This window comes from Psammomys obesus, unplaced genomic scaffold (assembly GCF_907164565.1).
Source record: "Psammomys obesus unplaced genomic scaffold, mPsaObe1.curated_primary_1811, whole genome shotgun sequence".
NCBI lineage: Eukaryota > Metazoa > Chordata > Mammalia > Rodentia > Muridae > Psammomys > Psammomys obesus.
The window spans coordinates 24052127-24075068 of record NW_026593286.1 but is presented as its reverse complement, the minus strand read 5'-3'; the positions used below and the strand labels follow the sequence as shown (position 1 = coordinate 24075068).

General features: G+C 38.5%; 1 protein-coding gene across 3 annotated transcripts in view; it reads left to right on the top strand.

Annotated features, from left to right (window-relative positions):
* The window catches only part of Cps1 (carbamoyl-phosphate synthase 1), a 120416-nt gene that overhangs the window by 59734 nt on the left and 37740 nt on the right, over positions 1 to 22942 (top strand). For all 3 annotated transcript variants that reach the window (XM_055616578.1, XM_055616579.1, XM_055616577.1), the window contains 2 exons: positions 1109 to 1285; positions 4589 to 4707. In XM_055616578.1, the coding sequence (XP_055472553.1) occupies positions 1109 to 1285; positions 4589 to 4707 (296 nt within the window). The remainder of the gene's footprint in view (positions 1 to 1108; positions 1286 to 4588; positions 4708 to 22942) is intronic.

The window sequence follows — 22942 nt, the reverse complement described above, 5'->3', positions numbered from 1 at the left end:
GTTTATACCTCACATTTTCACGTCTGTGTAAACAGGCTGACGACATGAGCTCTCACAAGCCTTCAAGTGCAACAAATTCCAAACTGAGAGAGCACATGGAAATATTAATCTCCCTTTCACTGAACTGAAAGGTCCTGGTATTTTGTTTATCCCTGTTCCCAGGAACCTCCCTTTACTTCTAATTACATTTGGGACAGTTTAAAAAGGGTTATCAGCTTAGAATTGGTGATATTTGAATATGTATCTTTGCACATAGTTGACACAACAATTTCATAATTAGTCATTAGCGTAAACTTCAGCTTATCTGAGGAATCATGAAAGTTTACTGAAGGCAATATTGTAACCATTGATATTTTAAACTGGAGCCAAAAACTGCATAGCAATTTACTGTTCCATGGAGAGATTCAAAGGCAATGTTCTCCCACTGAAATAACTGGATAGGTTACAAGGCTAGATTAAATTTGGTTTTGAGTACTGACTGGTTCAGACTAAATTATCCTTTTTTTTTTTTTTTTGGATTAGGTACAATTAACTGTAAATTTTGTGAAAAGATATAAAATTTGTCATGGTGAAATTTAACCTCTACCTACATTCAAAAATCATAACCTCTCTATATTTTTTTATGATTCATTAGGGGTCTAATACTTAAACTATAGAAAAGCCAAGCTGTCATAGATCCTGACTGCTACTCTTAAAATAGTCTGTTTTTGTGTTAATAGGCGTCTTTTCTCCTTATTTGCTTTGTATCCTAAAGAACATTGGCATAAGAGTAAGGTCTTTTAAAGGAGGGTCCCTATGCTGTAGCCACTTCTTCCTCATTTTAATACTGTCAGGCTTCAGATTACGTGCAGGCAACATCTTCTTTAGACTCAGGAAAAGCTCCATTCCCTAGCTGGAAAACCCTAATAAAATGTTAAAGACTCATTGCGTTAAAAAGCATGGAGAAAAGGGAAGGAGAACTAGAAAACAGCAGCTCAAAGTCTACTGATACTCTCAGAATCCTTTTGCAGGTGTCGGGTTTTAGAAAACATTACACACCTAATTTTGTCAGAAACTAAAGATATGGGATGCTGTTTTTCCGATGTAAGCTCTCACGCGTGCATTCCAGGTCATGGCCATCGGTCGCACCTTTGAAGAAAGCTTCCAGAAGGCTCTGAGGATGTGCCATCCATCTGTGGATGGGTTCACTCCCAGGCTCCCGCTGAACAAGGAGTGGCCAGCAAACCTGGATCTGAGGAAAGAGCTTTCTGAGCCCTCCAGCACCCGCATCTACGCCATTGCTAAGGTACTATGGGGTGAGGAACGTGGAAAGACCTGGGAATTTAGCTTAGCAAACTGCCAAGTGTTTCTGAAGTGCCTTCTGATCCCTCCGTGCGTGTCATCACAGATACTTGCTGACCCTGTCTCTCTCTCACACATTTAACACCTTTCTCTTATCTGTCTCACACACATTCTCTGGATTTTATGAGCTATTCTTCTAGTTGAGTAATGAAATGTTTTTTTTTTTTTTTTTTAATTTAACTCGAGGGCCTAGAGAGATGGCTCAGAGGTTAAGAGCACTGGCTGTTCTTCTGAAGGTCCTGAGTTCAATTCCCAGCAGCCACATGGTGGCTCACAACCATCTATAGTGAGAGCTGGTGCCTTCTTCTGGTGTGTATGCACACATAATAAATAAATCTTTAACAAAAAAAATTAACTCAAAATTTGGACCCAAGGGCACGTTGATCTTTTAAAAGATAAGTACATAGGCAAAATGGCTCTTCTTTTTAGTAGACACAGCACCCATACTTGAGGATTTTATAGAACTGATTTGTCCTTTCTTGTCATCTTTATCAAACGTTTCTTGAAAACGCATGAAATTGCATTTAGAGAAGAAATCCACACATTGGTGTCATACAGTGCATCCTACCAGAGACCTTGACATATCCCTCTTGGTTTTCTCCGAGTTTAAGCATCAGGTTATCTAGACTGTGATGGAAGGCTTTCCCATGTAATTATCTTATTGGCGGTGTTGCGTGTAGTACAAAAGCCGCACATTTCTCACTTCCACTCCTAGGTCCTCTTCATGCAAACTAAATGCCATTTTAATCTCCCTTCATATTTACTGTGCTTAGGGTTTTGAAGTTTCAGCTCATCTGGTTTTATGAAAAGTGACTTGGGCAGCTGCAATCTGTCTGGTCAGAAATCCCTAAATGGCTTTTTGACATTTAAAGAAGCACAGGCATTAATCCTCCAACAGTGTCAAACCACACCAGGTTCACAAAGCTCCCCTGGCCATTTTATGTGTGTGTGTGCATGCGGGATAAATTAGCGAAAATATGAATTTTATCTTTAAAGAAGAAATATGACTTATATAATACCTTTGTAGCAACAGAAAAAAATGGTTGTTTACGATTTGAACCCAGGGCTACTCTTATGAGCATTTAGTGACAGTCCTGCAGAAAGATGAAGAACAAGGGATATTTCTTTCATAGCATCTAATGTACACTCCCTCATCCTTATGGTGTCTATGTCTTAAATAGTCAGATCCTGTTAAAAATCTGGGAGAAAGCATTATCTTTGATGAATACTTTCTAATCTTGAGTTTCAAAACTGATGTTTTTCAGGGGTAGTGGGGTACAGCAGCAAAGTGAGATTTTTCTAGAAGGCCCTGACACTGTATTTATTATTCCTCTCTTAGTCTTTTATTTAAAAAGCAATCCACGGCATTCATACGTGTGGGTGTAATGTGTAAACACATAGATACATATATAGATATATTTTTCCCTCAGGGCAAGGGCAGTAAATGGATTTTTTTTTTCTTTGTGTCTCGTAATCATGTTTCTGCCACTTCAAGCAGATGAAAAAAGGACAGCATTTTCTAGTTCCCAGCCAGGCCGTAAAACCCAGGCAAATCTCTCATTCTTTTCTAACAGACTTACAAAGGATGGGGATGAGGGACAAATGTGTGAGGTTCATCCTGCCCAGAGCACGCTGTGTACAAGCAAGAAGTGCAGGCTTAGGGATATAAATTATTGTCTGCCAGAGTGCCGGGACAAGGAACTGATTTCTGTTTGTTAGAGGCCATCATTACTGTTCATTTCCACAGCAACCAGGAACTTGGTGATTTTGACAAAGAATATAAGGACAGTGCAGTTCTGAAAGGGAGAAAGAATGAAGGGAGAGTGTAAGTCTCCACCTGCTTTCACGATTCTCAGAAAAGGGCCATGTGCTCTCAGGTCTTGCTTTTGCAGCAGTGTAATTTCAGGATGACGGGATCATCACCTCTTTTGATTTGGGGAGAATGCAGGGCATTTGTTTTGATTTGGAGAACATTTGAGCAACCTCAAATGTGTTTGGGGCCATAATGGGCTTCATTCCATTAGGGTAAGATGGCATAGTTGTAGTCTCAAGACTGGCAGGCTTGCTTCACAATGGAAGCAGGGTCTGTAGATTCTCCACCCTCGGAGGGAAATGGGGGCCACATTCTAGGCCCTTGTTCATTTTGTATTGTCAGATGTAATCTTTATTTGATCTGTAAAAAGTGTGAGTAACTTACTTTCTGTGCCATTGCTAATGGCAGCTTTAAATCTCTCTCTCTCTCTCTCTTTTGAGGCAGGGTTTCTCTGTATACCCTTGACTGTCCTGAACTCACCTTGTAGATCAGGCTTGCCTCAAACTCACAGAGATACACCTGCCTCTGCTTTCCTAAATGCTGGGATTACAGGCGTCCACCACCACGCCTGGCTAGCCTTAAATTTCTTAGGAAGTAAGACCAATGTAGATCTTGGCAATATGCTTGTGATTTTGTGAAGAATTCCATAAGAGTAATATAAAAAAATTAAAAATTGAATGTGTTTTCATTGAATGTTATTCTAGTCACATGAACTGCAAACCATGCTGGTATCTGAAAGCTTATAATCACTTTAAGGAAACTAAACTTTGCGAACTTGAATATATCAACAGAGTTACTAGTTAAGAGCATGTCTCTTCTGAGTTTGAAAATATAAAGTGTCACCATAAATAGTTTTGCTATTTATAAATAGAAACACATAAATAGAAAATTATGTGTTTATTTATTTTCCCTGTCTACTAGTACATTCATATAAATATAAATAATAACAATATACATGTTCTGAGTTTGGGAGGTTTGGGTTTCAGAGTTGTGTATTGTTGCTAGCACATGCAGTTCAATAAGGGCTCAGTATTTGGCTTTTGTGAAATTGTTAAAGTAAGCTTAAGAAAATGGTAGGAGATGCCAATAGGGTAGGGTTATCATGTCATTTGAACCTTCTTAATTCTGGATAAATATCAGGAAAAAGTAACCTAGTCAAATAAAGAGGAGGAGATAGCACCCATTGAGACTGTACTGAACTCATCCTACTCTGTGACTCAAGGTACTTCTGTATAACATGTGTGGGTGCAGGTAACAGCAGTACCCTGAGTTTATTTCCAGGAACATCAATGATTCAGTTTCATAGCACAGGTGGTAGCCTGGCCCCAGGCTCTCTAAGTAACACGGAAATGAATGGAATGGCTCTTAGGTTTTCAATTAAATAAGACATTTAGAAAATGGTTGCCAAGGAAAGTGTTTGTTCTTCCCTGGCAGGCCTTGGAAAACAACATGTCCCTCGATGAGATTCAGAAGCTCACATTCATTGACAAGTGGTTTTTGTATAAGATGCGAGACATTTTGAACATGGATAAGACTCTGAAAGGGGTCAACAGGTAAGAGGATTGCTTTGAACCACTCGAGATGTTTTCAGTGCAGTTTTGAGTGGTCAGAAGTCTGCTTTAGTGAGCCAAATGATGCCAACATTAGGAAAAGGTAGCCATAGCCAAAGGACAATGGCCAGTTTCTCAGATATTATGTTTTGAAAGGCAATTATTAATACTTTGACTCATTTTTTACTTTTCTTGTTGATATCAAACATTGTGGTGATTTTTTAACTAAGTCTTTTGAGCTCAGAGTAATTATAGCACATTTATAAATATTATTGATTTATATATTGTTAAGAAGGAATTCAGAAATGATATTCTGATTTTATGTACATTTTCTTTTCAGTTTTGAAGTCTAGATCTGCTTTTAATATTAACCCACAAATTGCTATGTATCTGTAGGGAATTTATTTCTCTCACTTTCTACTGATATTATTAATATGGGGACTTTCAGTTGAGCATATGAATAAGGCATATTCATGTTTCTTTTAATAGCCTCTTTACCTCTGACTAATTTACAGTTTTATTTCTTTATTTCCTCATAGCCAATTATTTATAAATTTAATTTAATGTTGAGAATATTCTGATAATGTCAAATATTTAAAATTTATCCTTTTAATTGTTATTTGAAGACTTTCTATTGGGTTGTCTCTGGATTAGACAGGTTTTACACATACATCTTTGAAAAGAGGAACATCTATTACAAAATTAAAATGTAAGGTCCTCTTTAGTTTCTCTCCCAAATACACAGAAACACACTAATGTTGGAATGAAATCTCATATCCAAGCCTAGAGACATATAAGTTATTTTCAAATGGCTTGGAGAAATGCAGACAATTTGATTATATAAAATGCTTAGCATGATGGAAGATCTGGGAAGTGGGTTTCTCATAGGTTAGCAACTACAGCAGATAATGGAGCCATTGCATTTGCCTAACTGAGGTGTGGACCTTACTGGCAACGAAACACCTGGTTTGCTTTTGTAATAACATTAGTCTTTGAAAAAATGCACAAAATAGTTACACATGAGACACTTTTGATTTTGTACATAGGGATTTTGCCAAACAAAGATGAGACTGGCCATCGTTGCCTGTATTCATCCTTTTAAAAGCTTTTAAAAGCTCGAGTAAGGCGAACAGTAGTCAGCAAATAAGACGGGGATGGAGCCTCTGCATTTGTCTAACAGTTTTGCTGACTTAGGGTTTCTTTTCTTGGTTTATGATGCCAGAAAAACTTCCATGTTAAATTATAGCCTGCTCCACTGTTCAGTTTTAGGCAACAGATTTCAAAAGCCTATGAGAGCGCTCCAGTGAAACCACATGGGGTCGCTAGAAACTCACAGTGCCAATAGGCCCAGCGTGAAGACTAGCAGATGCTGTCGTGATCGGAGTATGCTTTAATATACGTTCTGAACTTTGGGAAGGAGGTTTAATATTTTAATTGAATAGTTTTTATTACAATAAGAAGTTGGGTTAAGACTCTAACTAAGCAGAAATAAGAATATATTGATAGAAGAAAAAGGTCTTTGGAGGATAAAAACAATTCACTCTTGTAGGCATCATCTCAACTTCAGATTCTGTTCCTTGTACCTGCTGACAATTTGACATTTTTAGTTTCCATTTTCTGATACAAGTGTACTCATAATTAAATATTTGTCCCTTTGTTCATAATGATCTGCATAAAGCTACCTTGGAGCTTGTTATGATTTCAAAGGTTGTAAAGTATTATTTGTTCTTCTGTAAATATGTTTTAATGCTTATTTATAGCATGAAATCTAAAGACTTGTTGTGAGACCTAAAAGGCACTAAACCTAAAATTGGTGTTATTATCTGAGAGATGCAGTATGTACTGTTCTTTCTCTTCCTGAGCTCCATTGACTGAAACAAATAGCAATGTGATGACTTTCATAAGTGTTACATAAATCACGAGAGTGAATGGCCACTGGAGCTGGCTCTCTCAACCCCTCCATGGCATACAAGGCTCTGAGGTCAAAAGGAGGTCAAAGTTAACTGATTCTAAGTATTTGACAGTTAAGTTTCCTGGCCCCGTTTTGGTTGCTCTTACCAGTATCCTGGGCAAGGAGATCTTTTATTTCCTTAGAGGTTTCTAAATGTCCAGGAAGATCTAGTTTTCAAATTTTGCATAATTCTCAAAACAATAGAAACCCCTTATCACCAATTGACATCAAGGAGTCATTGCTAGTTTGGATAGGGGCTAAAAAAGACTGTTTTTTTTTTTTTTTTTTTTTTTTTTGTTGTTGTTGTTGTTTTTTACATTCGCATTTGTTTTCGGTTTACATTGTTTTAAAATAAAACCTTAACTGCTCCCGTGTTGGAAAATCTGACTTTGGCTGTGGGCCCAGGAGGTATTTATTTATTTGATGTATGTTGAGAGGATTCCAAAAATTTTCTGCCTCTGCGTATCTCTGGAATCCATGTGCTCCCTCTTTTTGCAACTTTCACATGGATTTCTGGGGAAGTAGATAGCCAGGGTCTCACATGGTAGAAGAGGAGGAATAAGAAGAGGGATAAGTATAGAACACTTGACATGGGTTGGTTCATTTTGTCCTTTCCTTATGTATTAAAGATATATAGGCTGTGAGGCCATACAGATTATGGTCTTGAAGTCAAAGAAAATTCACTAAAGGAGAGAGAGATTAATGCATCCATGTTTATAGAAGGACAGCACACAATTTTGGTGCAGTGAATGCCTTCTGAGTTACTATGCAAAAGAGATGAAGGATGACCAAAAGCACAAAATCCTAAATTAGTTGATATAATCACTGAGGAAATTATACCAGTAGCTGTAAGCATTCTGTAAGGATTCAGGGATATTGAACCTTTTATATGCATTTGTGTTTCTCCTTAAAATTAGCAGAAAGGAAGAAAACCCTCAGTCTTCTTGAATTTCTTTTTATTATTCATTTCTCCCTTCCTGTAGTGAGGAAGCTGACATTGTAAGTGTCCATTTTATTAGGAGTCTTAAAGCAGAGTCATGCCTTTCTATGTATTTACTTATTTGCTACCTGCTCTAGTGTCTTACCCTTCTTGCTAATGTATGCATAATAGTTTTGATTGTGAAGCTCAAATAATAAAAGAATCAAAGTCCAGTGCCCAATGAGGGTTTTTACTTTTCTTCCCTGAAATAAAAAACTTTAAATATCTTTAGATATATGCATTGAGAGGTTTGTTTTTTAGAGATACTCCCTAAATTTGCTGAGTTTGCCACGTATCACCCCTCAATTTTTTTAGTATACTGTCATCTGTTTTAACAATCGGCTTATTTTTAAGGAAGCGAAATGTTAGTGATAGAAACACCATCGTCACCAAAGATCAGTAGAACCCCATTGTGACAGTGAACCCAATTTCTTCTCTACACTTAGTCATGCTGTAAAGTTCTATAATCTAATACGCATATTCAGCAGGAGAGCATAGTATCACCCAAAGTGGCGGGCAGCGCGTGCCTCGTGTTTTCACGTAGTCTTCTGGAATGGAACTTAAGGTTCAACTCTCCAATGTAACGTTATCATGTATTGAGATCATGTGTGAGTGTCCACCAACAGGGATAGGGCAAAGTAATGGAAGCAAGGTGCTAGCCATAGAACTAAGTGATGTGAGAGTCATAGCAACGGGTCCCCTTCCATGAAGGGCACTGGGAAACATGTAAGGTGAAATCCCAGCCTTCGTCCGTGTGATCATTTGAGGTGAAATTGTGATCATCAGAGCGGTGTCTTAACACTCAGTTCTCACCCTATCAGAACTCGGTTCTGATGATTGTGTTTCACCAATCCGTGAGCACAGTAATATGTACATGACACTTTGAGAGCAATATCCGGTTTTACTAATTTAGATGATAGCCATTTTTCAGGCAGCTGCAGCCGAAACTGTCCCTCTCCCACTTGTGTTCACTGACTTTTAATTTGTCTTTAATTATTTATTGCTGATGAAGAATGTGTACACACATACACATGCACACACACACACACACACACACACACACACACACACACACACAGGGACTGAAATGTCTAGTACTTACCAAATACCTATTAACCGCACACTAACAGATTGTCACAAATTGCTAGATTGTCTGAAAGGAGTTTGAGAAGTTAAGACTGAAGTTCTAGTGGGATTAAGCATGCGCACACATGTGCAAATATACATGTCTATGGTTTACAGGTATGTTAGATGCCAACTGGAAGAACTAAGATGACTTGTAATAAACACCCCCACCAGAGTTACATTTGCCACTAGAGGCGTGATGGCTTTATCACCGTACAGCCAGCACCCACGATAAATATTTTAATTGTGTTTGCAAAGGCTAGACAAACATGGGCTCGAAGATCCCTTACCTGGGATGATATTGCTATAATGAAATATAAGAAGGGTCATTTGTGAGCAGGAAATATTTTAGGACCTTATGCCCCAAACATGTGATTTATAGCATCAGATTGAACTGAAAAATTTTTAGTTGAAAGGTGAGCATAATATTTAAAGAAATATGAGCAGGTCAGAAGAACGATGAGCCTGTCTGTTTTTCTCTGTCTGCTGCTTGGAAATTGGTTTTTTCAAACACTATGACTCATAAGCTGTCTCTAACATAACACTTCAAGGATGCTATAACAAGGGCCTAATTTAGAGAATTTTAAAAACAGAGAAATTTAAATTAAATAAATTTAAAAACATTTAAACAAACTCTGGCTACAACAAAGCTGCATAAATCTTCACAGTTTTCCTTCAAATGAGTGTTTTAAAGAAAAAACAGCTTGTCCATGCTTTGTTGGCAGGTGAAAGGTTTCCCTCCGTTTATGGTGACTATGATTTTTTCCGGAATGGCTCACTTTGCCCTCTCGCTTTTATGTTGAATGATCCCATTTACATCAGTGATGTTGGAGATAACTGTTTAAAGAAAATTATTTCCCACCATTTTAGATGTTCCAAAGTAGTGTATATACCTAGTGAGATGTACTCTAGACTATGTAAACTTTAGAAGCTAAGATTTATATTTATTTCTCTATGAATGATTGACATAAGTTTGCTATTTGGCTTATGGAAAATACAGAAATTACTTTTATTCAATACTCTATGGGCTTCTTTGACTTTTATGCTGTACCAGTTCTGATAATATTAATGTCTCTTCCTTTTTCATCTCACCTTTTTTCTGTAGTCAATGAACTAAACAAGGAGAAAGCACAGTTTTCAAGGGTCCGGTTTCCATCTGCACTTCAGTATGTTTGCGTGATAAACTATGCCCATTGGTGGGTGCTGAAAAATCACAGGCATACATATTGCTTAGGGAAACAATCTCAGGCAAGCCTAGTGAGTTCTGCTTGGGCATTCAAGTGGTAAATTGAGCTCAGTAAAGTCAGTCATTTCCCTGCAGCCACAAACTTCTGCCTGATGGACTAATGCAGGTGTCACCTTAGCTGGAACAGTCCCTTTGAATGCCCTCTCCTACACATGCTAGTTTCTATTGACTTTTTATTTAACTTGCTCACAAGGCATGGCAAAATCAGACAAGAACACTTTGTGCTTACGTTTGATTGAAGTTTAAGGAAAAGTGTCACCCCAGAGTTGTTAGAACTTACACATTAGAATGAGATTGTCTGCACTCTAAGTTCCCGGCATTAATTCATAACTTCTGGTTTAAAATGTTAAGTATAGAAGTAATTCAGGGAACTTATATGAATATAACATACTTGCCTGTTAGGATTTGTTTATTTTAGGATAACATGTTTATAATACCGTTTATTCTTTTGGATGAAGAAACAGGATGGTGGCAGTAGGAAACTTTAGTGCAATCCTCTGATTTGATTCCCAGGAAACAGTCTTATGTCCCTTTACAGCAGGACCAATTTGCTGTATTTCTTAGGGCTTTTGTTGTCATGGTCGTTTATTTGGTTTTTCGAGACAGGGTTTCTCTGTGTAGCTTTGGCTGTCCTGGAACTATTCTGCGTCCTTGGTCTTCATATTTCTAGCCACCTCTATAGTAAATTACTTTAATTTTTTTTTATTTTTTTTAAATCTTTTATTTATTTTTTATTAATTACACTTTATTCATTTTGTATCCCCCCATAAGCCCCTCCCTCCTCCCCTGCCGATCCCACCCTCCCTCCCCTTTCTGCATGCATGCCACTCCCCAAGTCCACTGATAGGGGAGGTCCTCCTCTCCTTCTTTCTGATCTTAGTCCATCAGTTCTCATCAAAAGTGGCTGCATTGTCCTCTACTGTGGCCTGGTAAGGCTGCTCCCCCCTCAGGGGGAAGTGATCAACGAGCAGGCCAATCAGATTATGTCAGAGGCAGTCCCTCTTCCTATTACTATGTAACCCACTTGGACACTGAACTGCCATGGGCTACACCTGTGCAGGGGTTCCAGGTCATCTCCACAAATAGTCCTTGGTTGGAGTATGAGTCTCTGGGAAGTTCCCTGTGTTCAAATTATCTTGTTCTGTTGCTCTGCTTGTGGAGTTCCCATTCCCTCCAGCTCTTACTATTTCCCACTTCTTACATAAAATTCCATTCACTCTGCCCATCAGTTGGCCATCAGGCTCAGCATCTGCTTTGACAGTCTATACTGCAGAAGCTTTCAGAGGCCCTCTGTGGCAGATTTCAAGGTTGTTTCCTGTTTTCTTCTGGCTTTCAGAGGCCCTCTGTAGCGGGTTCCGAGGTTGTTTCCTATTTTCGTTTTCTTCTGATGTCCATCCTCTTTGCCTTTCAGGATGGGGATTTGTCCTTTTGGTTTTCTGAGACAGTATCTCAGGGAGATTCAGCTTGCCTTGAACTCACTAGGCATCTGAGGGTGGCCCTGAATCCCTGATGCTCCTGTCTCTCCCTTCTAAGCACAGGTCTTAGAGGTGTGCCATCTTGCCTGGCTACAGTGAAGTTCTTTGAGAATAATAAAACTGAAGCACACTTAAACAAGAATATTTTTTTCTTTAAAACTGGATTATTGCTATGGGAGATTGTATGTCTCAGAACTACTACAAAAGTGCATTAAAAAAACTTTTATGCTTTAACTTTTATGCTTTTATACATTATGTGACGAGAAGATATTTTAACTAATCTCATGGATGTACTATGAGTCTATTAATTTTAATTGATAATCTATTTAATCATACATGATACAAAATATACACAAAACTTTTAATGTCCTGAGAAAACCTCATTTATTAGTTAACTAAGAGTTTCACAGTTAGATAGTAATTGTCAAATTTTTAAGTAAGATAGCATTCGTTTTTTGTTTGTTTGTTTGTTTGTTTTTTTGTTTTTTTACTTTTTTATTTTATTAATTACAGGTTATTCACTTTGTATCCTAGCTGTAGCCCCTTCCGCCATCACCTCCCAATCCCACCTTCTCTCTCTTTTCTATGTCCCTCCTCCAGTCCAATGATAGGGGATGTCTTCCTCCCCTTCCATCTGAACCTAGTCTATCAGGTCTCATCAGGACTGGCTTCTTTGTCTTCTTCTGTGTCCTGGTAAGGCTGTTCCCCCCGCCCCCCAGGTGGAGATGATCAAAGAGCCAGCCCATGAGTTCATGTCAGAGACAGTCCCTGTGTATCTGTGATAGTATCTCTGTGGCCTAGCAAGGCTGCTCCCCCTCAGGTGAAGGTGATCCAAGAGCCAGCATAAGGTAGCATTCTTATGATTCTGGTGTGAGCAAGTTGTTTTACTCAAAAGCTTGTTAGAACGATATTCAGATCGTTTATAAAATTTATTGTTACATATTTCTATATATTATTTTCACATTTCTGAAAAATTTAAAAATCTTAGGTTGATTAAAAAGCACTTTCACTGATTATGTGTAGGTATGAATTTATTAATCATCAATAATTAATCCATTATCTATATTGTCAGTGTGTCTAATTGTAGCATGATGAATTGGGCATTTACTTGATGTCATTTTCCTTTATTAGTAACCATGTTTATCTATTAGTATTTGTTAATGAATATTTATTTGGTACCCACTGTGTGTAAGTTCTTGTATTAGGGCCGGTATCATTTATTGAAGAATAAGTTTTTAGTCAGGAACCTGCCTTCAGTGGGCTTATAATCCACATTAATAGCTACACACAATTAGGCTTCAATGATTGACATATAAAAATGAAACTCTTAATTTAGGGAAATTTAATGAACACTGAGGCTTAGAGGCCTAATACTCTTGCACACATATCTCATATCTCAATATGAGTGGTCTTTGAAGATCTTCATTCCTATTTTATTCTATGAATGAGGGTCCCACATGCTTAAGTTATCTCTCCAAGGTTTCACAAGTGGTTCATGCTGGAGTCAGATCTGAGTGGGTGGGAAGTGTGTCTCTCTCTAAAATATCCCCTGCCAGAGGAGCAGCGTCAAGAATTTCCTACACAATACATCAACAGGCAGACATTTTAAACAGTCTGATACAGCCTAGAAAGGGGGTAGGGAAAGAGGAGCGAAAGACAATTGAAAGAGCCCATCAAATGATAACAGGGAGGCAGGAGGGGAGCCAGAGCTACATTATGAGAAACATGTAGTGGGGGAGTAGGTGAATTCCGCTTAGGAAGTGAGGAATTGTGATTGCTGCTATTTTTTATGCTAAGTGTAATGAACACGAAAGTCTTAACTATTCACTGAAGACAGTGTAAGAGCACAGACTAAACTAAATGCTGTCTATTTGACCATCAGTTGCAATAGCTGAAGCTGCATAGCATCATTGTTCTGTAATCATTATATGCATGACATTATCCTCCAAAATTAAGTTACAAATTCCACTAGGGATAATAGTAAATATGTAAATATCTTAATATATTTTAAGTTAAAATTTACTCTTTGTGCGTGTGTGTGTGTGTGTGTGTGTGTGGTGTATGTATGAGTAAAGGCACATGATATGACATGTGTAATTTTGGGAGTCAGATTCCCTCTTTCCATTGTGGATTCTGGAACTGAACTTAGGTCTTCAGGCTTGTGTTCTAGGCCCATATACATGCTGAGTCATCCTACTTCCTTAATACACTTTTACCTTAGTTCTTTCATAGTAAAAACATCCCTTGATTTGTAACAGTGAAAAAATAGAGTTCATTGCAGCCAGTCCTGATGAGACCTGATATGCTAGGGTCAGGTGGAAGGGGAGGAGGACCTCCCCTATCTGTAGACTTGGAGAGGGGAATGGGAGGAGATGAGGGAGGGAGGGTGGGATTTTGAGGAAATGAGGGATGGAGCTACAGCTGGGATACAAAGTGAATAAACTGTAATCAATATAAAAAATAAAAATTTAATTGAAAAGATAGAGTTCACCATTCTAAGAGTGAGCATGAGTCCTGAAACACATACAAATGATTTGGAGTCATCTGTTTAGCTCATATTTTTTTTTGGAGGGGGGGGATCAGCATAATGTGAGAAATGAGTAAAATTTGTATGATAACATACCAATCAATAAAGAAATATTATTAGTGTTAAAAACAAGACCAGAATTTGTCAGTTACAGCAAAGAAAGGAGAAGGAAGTAAAGCATGTGATTCCTGGTTGCTGAAAAGAACCAACCAAATTGCTAATTGCAAGATGGATAGCGCAAGAAGTAAACTGACTGTGGTGGAAGACATCATCAATCAGCATTGTTAGATTCTAATTACCTAGGAAGCTCTAAATGAGCTGTTTACCAACAAGGGAACCTTTATCTACATGTTTTGTATTGTTAAGTAGAGATGATATGCATACAAGCAATGAGCACTAAGATGCTTAACAGGATAGAGTTTTTATTACTTACTGAGTGGCAACATTTCTATACTTTTCCAGAAAAAAACCATCTACAACATCTTCGAACATGTACAGTTTTGGAGGTTTATTTATTTATTTATTTATTTATTTATTTATTTGGTTTTGGTTTTGCTTTGAGACAGGGTTTCTCTGTGTAGCCCTGGCTGTCTGTAGATCAGGCTAGCCTCAAAATCAGGAATCTACCTGTCTCTACCTTCCAAGTGCTGGGATTAAATTGCTGCTATACCTTGCTCCATTTTTTTGAAGTTTTATGAGATGTTTTCATAAATAAGGGATCTGGTTCACTCGGTAAAGAAGGTTAAGGCAAAACCCAGACATTGTTTGTAATGAAGACATCTGCATTCTCTTGAGATCTTAAAGAACATTTGTATTGTGTGTAATACAACTGGGAAGGAGCAAGGTCCTATTTTTTGTTTTTTATAGATGGTGAAATTGAGTCACCCTAGGGTGTTTTTCATCCTTTATGTCGTGTCAGTCATGGGAAGTCAGGGACTCCAACTCAGTGCCTCTGCCTTCATTTGTAGTCACCAACCCTTTTCAAAAGCTTTTTAGAGACATGGCTTTTAAACAGACAGTTGGGGATCAGGTCTCTTCAGCTGTCATGTTGTGAGCTGCACATTTCCCTGCCTGAATAGTTGACCTCACTTAGAGCAGAAGTATTGTAATGAATGTGCCCTTTTATAGAACTCTTCTGGGGAACATACAGGGAGCCTGACAGGGAAGAAGCCCCAAAGGCCATCTTTAGAAGACGTAAACAGAATTTTTAAAGGCACGAAGATCTCAGAGGATAGCCTTTAAAACGTTTGCTTTATTAATAGTAACTTCTGACATATTGACTTAAATGCACATATTTAAAATAGTGCATGAGCCTTTTCTTGCATATTGAAGTGTGAGTGACACAATAAAAGGAGAATGAGAACCAAACAGGCAAAATTACAGAGAATATTGACAGCTAGGGTGTTCTTACCTGGTGACACCAGTGATGCCATTATAGAGGTGGAGTATGGGAATGATCATGCCTCATATTGATACCCAAAATGCCCATAAGCATCCCTGCAGAATTTCAATGTCCACTTTTTAAGGAGTGAAAACTCTGATGTCCCTCACTGTCTCAAGGGCTGGACACAAGAATGCTACTTAGGATAGGACGAGACAAAGGTGGCTGAGGTGTGGCCCGATCTAGGCGACCTTCCTAATGAGCTCCTCCTGCTTTCCTTTCCCTCATCTTGGTCCTTTTGCTTGCCATTCATTTTGCTCTTGCATTTACCTCTGTAAATCACGTACGACCTGGTTGATGGGGTACTAAGACTGCACATGTGCATTGTTTTATGTGTGTCCCCCCCCCTCGACCCCCATCTTTTTTTTTTTTTTCTTTGCAGGGTTGGAGAGAGATTGACTGTAGAATTTGGCTAGTTTCCAGAAGTCAGTCAAAGTCATGTATGCTTTCAAATTGCATGTTCGTTGCTTAGTTGGACATACATGATGTTTGGAAAAAGCTTTATGTTGAAGTATTACCTGGTTTTAACAAAGACAATGGAAAGGTTTTAACATAAAGGATTTCAAATAGACTTTTTATTGAAACAACAGATTATAACATCAAAGAATAACCAGTCTGGGTTTTCGACCAGGGCTTTGGATGCTCCTTATTTTTATTTTTTATTTTTTCTGTGAGATAAATATTCGAAACCTATATTCATGGAAAACTTAGGATTTAATTTACTTGATATATGTTTGTGCGTGGGGGGGGTTATGAATTTAGAGTAAAAAAATGTGTTAATCGGAACCAAAGCAGCACGTCATGATATGGTCTTTGCCTTTTGGCTCTATTGACTCAGGAGACGCCTACGTGTACTTTGGGCTGCTGCTGTGTTGAATCAGGCAGAACCTTTAAGAGATGCTTAGATGCATGATGCACTTCGTTTCTAGTTTTGTCTTGATTTTTTAAAAATCTTTATTAATTACAGTTTATTCACTTTGTATCCCAGCTGTAGCCCCCTTCCCCATCCCCTCCCAATCCCATCCTCCATTCCTCTTCTTCACCCATGCCCCTCTCGCAGTCCACTCCTTCCATCTGAACCTAGTCTATCAGGTCTCATCAGGACTGGCTTCTTTGACTTCCTCTGTGTCCTGGTAAGGCTGCTCCCCTGCCCCCCTCAAGTGGAGATGATCAAAGAGCCAGCCCACGAGTTCATGTCAGAAACAGTCCCTGTTCCTATTATTGGGGAACCCTCCTGAACACTGAGCTGCCATGGGCTACATGTGTGCAGGGGTTCTAGGTTATCTCCATGAATGGTCCTTGGTTGGAGGATCAGTCTCAGAAAAGACTGCTGGACCCAGGTTGCTTGGTTCTGTTGCTCTCCTTGTGGAGCTCATGTCCCCTCCAAGTCTTTCTATCTCCCCCTTCTTTCATAAGATTTCCTGTTTCGTTTTTTTTTTTTTTAATCTTTGACTCATATGTAGAGATACAAAGAGTTAAAGATTTTCTTTTCTTTCTTTATTAATTCACTTTATTCACTTTGTATTCCCCCTGTGGTTCCCTCCCTTCTCCTGTCCCAATTCCTTCCTTTCTCCACCCTCAGCATGCATGCCCCTCCCTAAGTCAATGAATCATCGAATTATTACTGCTAAAAATATAGTTTGTCAGAGATCAGAATTATAATAATCTATACTAGAATATTTTCCTATAATTACACAGAGGACCTCTCTATTATATAGCTCTGGCTATTCTGAAAGTCATTATGTAGACCAGGTTGGTCAAAAACTCACTGAGATCTGCCTACTTCTCCCACCCTAGAATTAAAGGCATGTTCTACCTCATTATCCGTATTTAGGACCTTATTATTAATATTCATAGAAAAATTACATTATTAAATTTGATGGAATATGAGTGGTCTTAACATATTGAAACTAATGTCATAATATTTCTGAATAACCAGGGATTCTAAAATTAATTAAAAATGAATGTAGGGCCGAGGATGTAAAATATTGATAATGTACTTAGGTAGCTACCCAAGACAATGGACTCAATCCCCAGAATCACAAAAAGAAGCAGAAAATTGTAGAAAGGGAGACAGGTAATAATATAATCTAAAGAAATTAGAAACAGATTATTTAAAATAGCTACAATATCAACTTCTTGTAAGGAGCTGTTGGTGTCCTTTGTATCTTTCAAGCTAACGTGCAGTTTCACAGGATGCTGTTGAGAACCAGAACTTCTGATGTGATAGCATTAATGCCAGCTTGACTCAGATCCCATTTGGTCACTTCCAAGATATTGTGCTTTCTCACAGACACTGGTATGGCTTACATGTTTCCTGCATCTGGCATGCAAGAATGAAGGTGTTAGCTTTCCTTCAAAGACCTCATTGCTATTGGGGAACGTGTCATGATGCTCTCAGAAACAGAGAGCCTGGTCACGCTCACCTTGCAGTGTCCTCTTTTAATTTTTGCTATTCTGAACACTACTCATGATTTTGCAAAATATCTTCTGTAGTTCTCTTAATGATAGAGGAATGACCTCTTTTCCCAAAGGAAGAAGATGAGACGAGAAATAATCTTTCCACCAGTGGCACTAGTGTGATTATAGCACAGTTTTAATATTTTGAGATGCCAAAAATTATTAGCAATGCTGTGCAAACTATAGGGAGAGGTAAGTGAGGGCTTGGAGGATGAGAACATTCCACCCAGTTCTTTTTTTTTTTCTTTTTAAAAATTAAACATGGGGTCATTTACTAAGGACCAAGACTAGGGTTCTCAGTGTCTGCCTTTTGTTTTTTGTTTTTTTCTAAAGGAAAAGGACAACAGTAGAACTGCAGGTCCATCCCGTAGTTGTAGGCTGAGTTGGAGTGCTCTTTCTCAGGTTAGAGCTTAGGCAAAATGGAGGGAAATTTGTTTGGTATGACTTGTGAGTTGGCGGATCAAAGAAAGGCCGTAGCTGCGAGGACCCCAGGAGTGCACCGCTCCCCTGGTAATTGTGATGCTGCCTGTGCTCCAGTCTGTTAATAGATTTCCCCAGCTGCTCTGAGCCAGGTGAAAATTTTCTCAGTAAGGAGAACTTATTCCATTTCCTTTCATCATTTATTATTGAAGACCAAGTGTGAGTGGAGGAAGGCTTTTAGATTATAGGGTAGAGTTTTAAACCACCACAACCACAACAAAAGCCACACTGGGAGTCAGAGAAAGAGAGAGAAAAGCTTGTATTGTTTATAACCCAGAGAACACACAAGGGGCTTCCTGCCCGAGAAGAGAAGCCATGATGTTTAACCAGTAAAAGATTACAGCAGAGTGTGTAAAACTCCCATTGTCTTGGTTTAAGGTGTTTTATCTCCTAAAATTTCACTCTTTTATACTACACTGCTGAGTAGAGAGAAGCTAGGGATTTTTAGAGGGATGCATACCAGCCATGCGGTGTATCTTTGTTTTATCATGTAGATTTTACTACGAGATGACAGAAGTCCAATCTTTGAAGACTTTACCCTTGAACTCTGAAAAGAAAAGCAGGTTGGGGAAATAAAAGTTGTATCTATAGCATGTTTTCATAAGATGTAGGTCTGTAATATAGATTTAATGTGTATATGTTTAAAACAGTGAAAATAAACCAGATACCGGCACACACACCTATCAAATAACAGAAGGGTCATTCATTGCACATGTTTTAAAACTGTACTTCAGTGCACTGTGTTCCTTTCAACTGATCACTCTCCTAGCTGGGTATAATGCTCCCTTGATTTATAATAGAACATAATAGAACAATTCCCCATTGAGGTTTCAAAATGTAGTTTTGAATACAAATTCAACATTTATATTTCTTTTAGTAATTATTGTGCTTTGTTCATTTTCCAAATGAAGATTTTTTTTTTAATTTTCCTTTGGCAAAATAAAATTGTTACATTTCCTTTCCCTAACTAGTTTGTCAAGAAAGAAAGAAAGACACAGAAAGCAAGTAAGTAAGCAAAATGAAAAAAAAACAAACTTCTTGGTATGATGATGGAAGTTCTGTTTCGCAGACAGAATCTAGGTATGGGCAGAAAAGAAGGTGGTGCCTCTGCGGCTGTTATAGGAGGTTTTTGTTCATTTAGGACAGTGTTTTTCAATATTCTTAAGGCTATTACTCTTTAATAAAGTTCCTCAGGTTGTGGTGACCCCCAGCCAGAAAATTAGATTCATCGCTACTTCATAACTGTAATGTGGCTACTCTTATGAATCGTAATGTAAATACCTGTGTGTTTTCCATCGTTCTTGACACCCACAAAAGAGTCCTCCACCCAAAGGGGTCTAGACCCACAGGTTGAGAACCACTGATTTAGGCAAGATTACTTTCTGAATTCAGCGCTGAGGAAGTTTAATCTTATCTGATTCACTGTCTCCAAGCTAATGAATCATGTCTTAAACTGTTTCCTCTCTTGCATTATTGTAATGGGGTACAAAATAAAGTTTTGTATCAGGACAGGTTGGAAATAAAGTCAGTTTTCTTCTGTGTGTAATGACATGCCAGCCAACCTTGTTTTGCACAGAAGCAAAGACAGTGGGAGACAGAGCTATCCTGCTCCCTGTCTTGGAGGTTGGCCTACTTGCAATCAATCAGGCAGCTTCCAGCTTGGGAAGGATTGTAACCTAACCTTGTTTGTCTTCAAATTGTTATGGTGGATCAGAATTGGCCTCTATTTCTCAGTGAAGAGGCCTGAAAATTGTCACAGGATGTTTCACGTCTAAAAGCAGAAATTAATAGCAGAGAGGCCATGTGTGAAATCGTATAAAAATCCTTCGTGGACCTCGCATGAACACAGCTACCTGGTATTTGCATCCATAGTCAGTCCTGTTCCGTGACCTCTAATTTTCAATACATGCCAAAACATCATGTCTGCTGTTGATCTAGTTACTGAATAGTCAATGTTAAAACAGTTCATTTGTTTACTACGAAACTGTTTAAGAATCAGCTCATGAGCCTAAAATATGCACTTTGCCGTTCCAGCTTGATGCATTTGTTTCAAAATGGTCTGCGGGGGTGCCTTTCAGAATTGCTCTTGTATAGTACAGGCACACTAATGGCTGTTTGTCCGTCTCTAAGACACTTTGACCACTTTGGATGTAAGCATTTTGGATTTTATCTCCTATCATTCATTCCTGAAACATGCACAGGTTCACTAAGCATGAAAGCACCGAATACAGGACAACTCTGGACTTACTCTGCTGCATCCATCCAGTTTCCTGTGCATGTTCTAGCTACAGATCCTCAGTGGGTTTCCATATCCGTCATGAACATGGCTGCTCTAGGTTAATTCACACACAGTTGCCCTTGCTTGTAGAGTGTCTGTCATCCCTTCACCTATGTAGAGCTGAACTTTCTTTACATTTATCTTCTCTGCCCTCTGCTGCCATAATATTTCCCACACAAAACTGCTTGCCCATTATCTCTTTTCTTTGACCTCACATTGTGCGATGTAGCTTATCCCTACATGAATTGGTTTGAATCGCCATCATTTCTTTGCATCAAATATTGTTTTGTATTTCCTTGGGCATCACTTTCCAACAGAAACTTCTAGGAAGGATATTCTGTATGTTTCACTGTCAGACAGTGGCTCATAGCTTTGTGTAGCCATTAAGCAAATTGAAATGTGAGTGACTACAGATGAAAAATTTAAGTTTATGACAATGCCTTTAATATTTGAATAACCAAAAAAAAGTAAAAAATATTTGAATAACCAAATGACTAGAAGCTTCCATCTTGGATAGCACAGATCTTGAGCATGCAGCAAAGGGCAAAACATACCTCAGAGTGTAATAACAGGAATGTCAGTGCTTCAATAATTTTCTCAGAAAATTACTTGTCTTACTATGACAAGATGCATATCAAAACCTGCGTTTGTTACAACTCTAAATATTAAATAAATTAAGCAGTGGGTTCAGGGTACATTGAGAAGATTGCACTGATTAGAGACAGAAGGGGCTTTAGGTCCAACAGGAAAACAAATTGACTTGGAAAAGTCAAAGCCGAAATAATCTACACCAAAGCTGATGATCACTCGCCCCTGGTGATGCAGCCTTGCCAGGCCACAGAGGAAGAGGATCCAGGCAGTTCTGATGAGACTTGATAAGCTGTGGGCAGATGGCAGAAGAGGAGGACCTCCCTTTCAGTAGACTAGGGAAAGGGCATGGGGGGAAGAAGAAAGGAGGGTGGGACTGGGAGGAGTTGGAGGAGGGGGCTACATTCGGGATATACAATGAATAAACTGTAAAAAACAAATAAATAAAAATTAAAAATTAAAAAAAAAACCCTGAAACCTAGGGAAATAATGCATGCATGTGTGTGCGTATGTGCACAAAGTATTTAGACACAGCTCCCTTTTGGGCTTAACCCACTCACCCATGGCAGAGGATGGACTCTATATTGACAAATACCTCTTCCTGTAGAACAGTGTCTGGGCACTGAAGACAGTATGCAGATAGGAGATGTAGGCAATCGCCTCTAAGGCTTGCATGTGTCCTGGGGTCAGAGAGAATATGCTTGATGTTAAAATGCACAGCACCGACAGCACAGACACAGAACGTTCAGTGTGCCTGTCTTAACACACTGCGTTTGTGGTATTATTACAGTTTGCCTAATAACTTTTATAGCACACCAAGTTTTAAATGATGTATTTCAATCTTGTTGATACTGCTCCCTTGCCACTTGAATTAATTTACCTTAAAAACATATTATTCTTTGCTAATTTAAAACACTTATAGTATATTTTGTATATATTATATTTTGATATATATATAGTATATTTTGATGACTTGTACTGCCCCCCCCATGGCTCCCTCTTACCCTTTCCCATTCTTGTTGACTTCTTCTCAAGTCTTTCCTTTTATGTCGATTTAAAAATATTATTGGCTTTGACTCTCTGGGTATGAATATTTTAGCTGCATTGTGTATGTGCATCACGTGTGTGTGCGCATGCTGCCTGCAGGGGTCAGAAGACGGCACTGAATGCCTGTACCTGCAGTTACACACTGCTGTGATCCTGTGTGTGCATGCTGGAACTGAAGACAGGTCCCCCACAAGGGCAGCAAGTGTTCTTAATGCTCTTAATGCTCTTAGCCCCCGAGCCTTCTCTCCAGCTCCATGTAGGTTTAATTATGGTTGCTTGCCTGAATTTGAGCTGGGGCTATTTACTGGAACATGGGAAATTTACCAGTAGCTATTCTACTGAATCAAATAAATGACTTGTCCTCCTCAACTATATCTTGTTAGAGTTTTGGGAAAATGTTTTATTTAGTATGAGCTAGATCTTCTGATATCATAGCTTTATGTTTTGGTTTCATTGTATTGAATATCAAACCATTGTAATTTAATTTTATTATATCAGTTATTGCTGGAAGCAACCCTCAGGTATTGGGGTAATAGATTGGTTTACAGTAACATTTTATTTTTATGCACCTTAGTTCTTTACCAATTATTTTTCTATTGGTTTTGAAATTTAGTTAAAAGGTGGCTTTAATAACTTTTGTG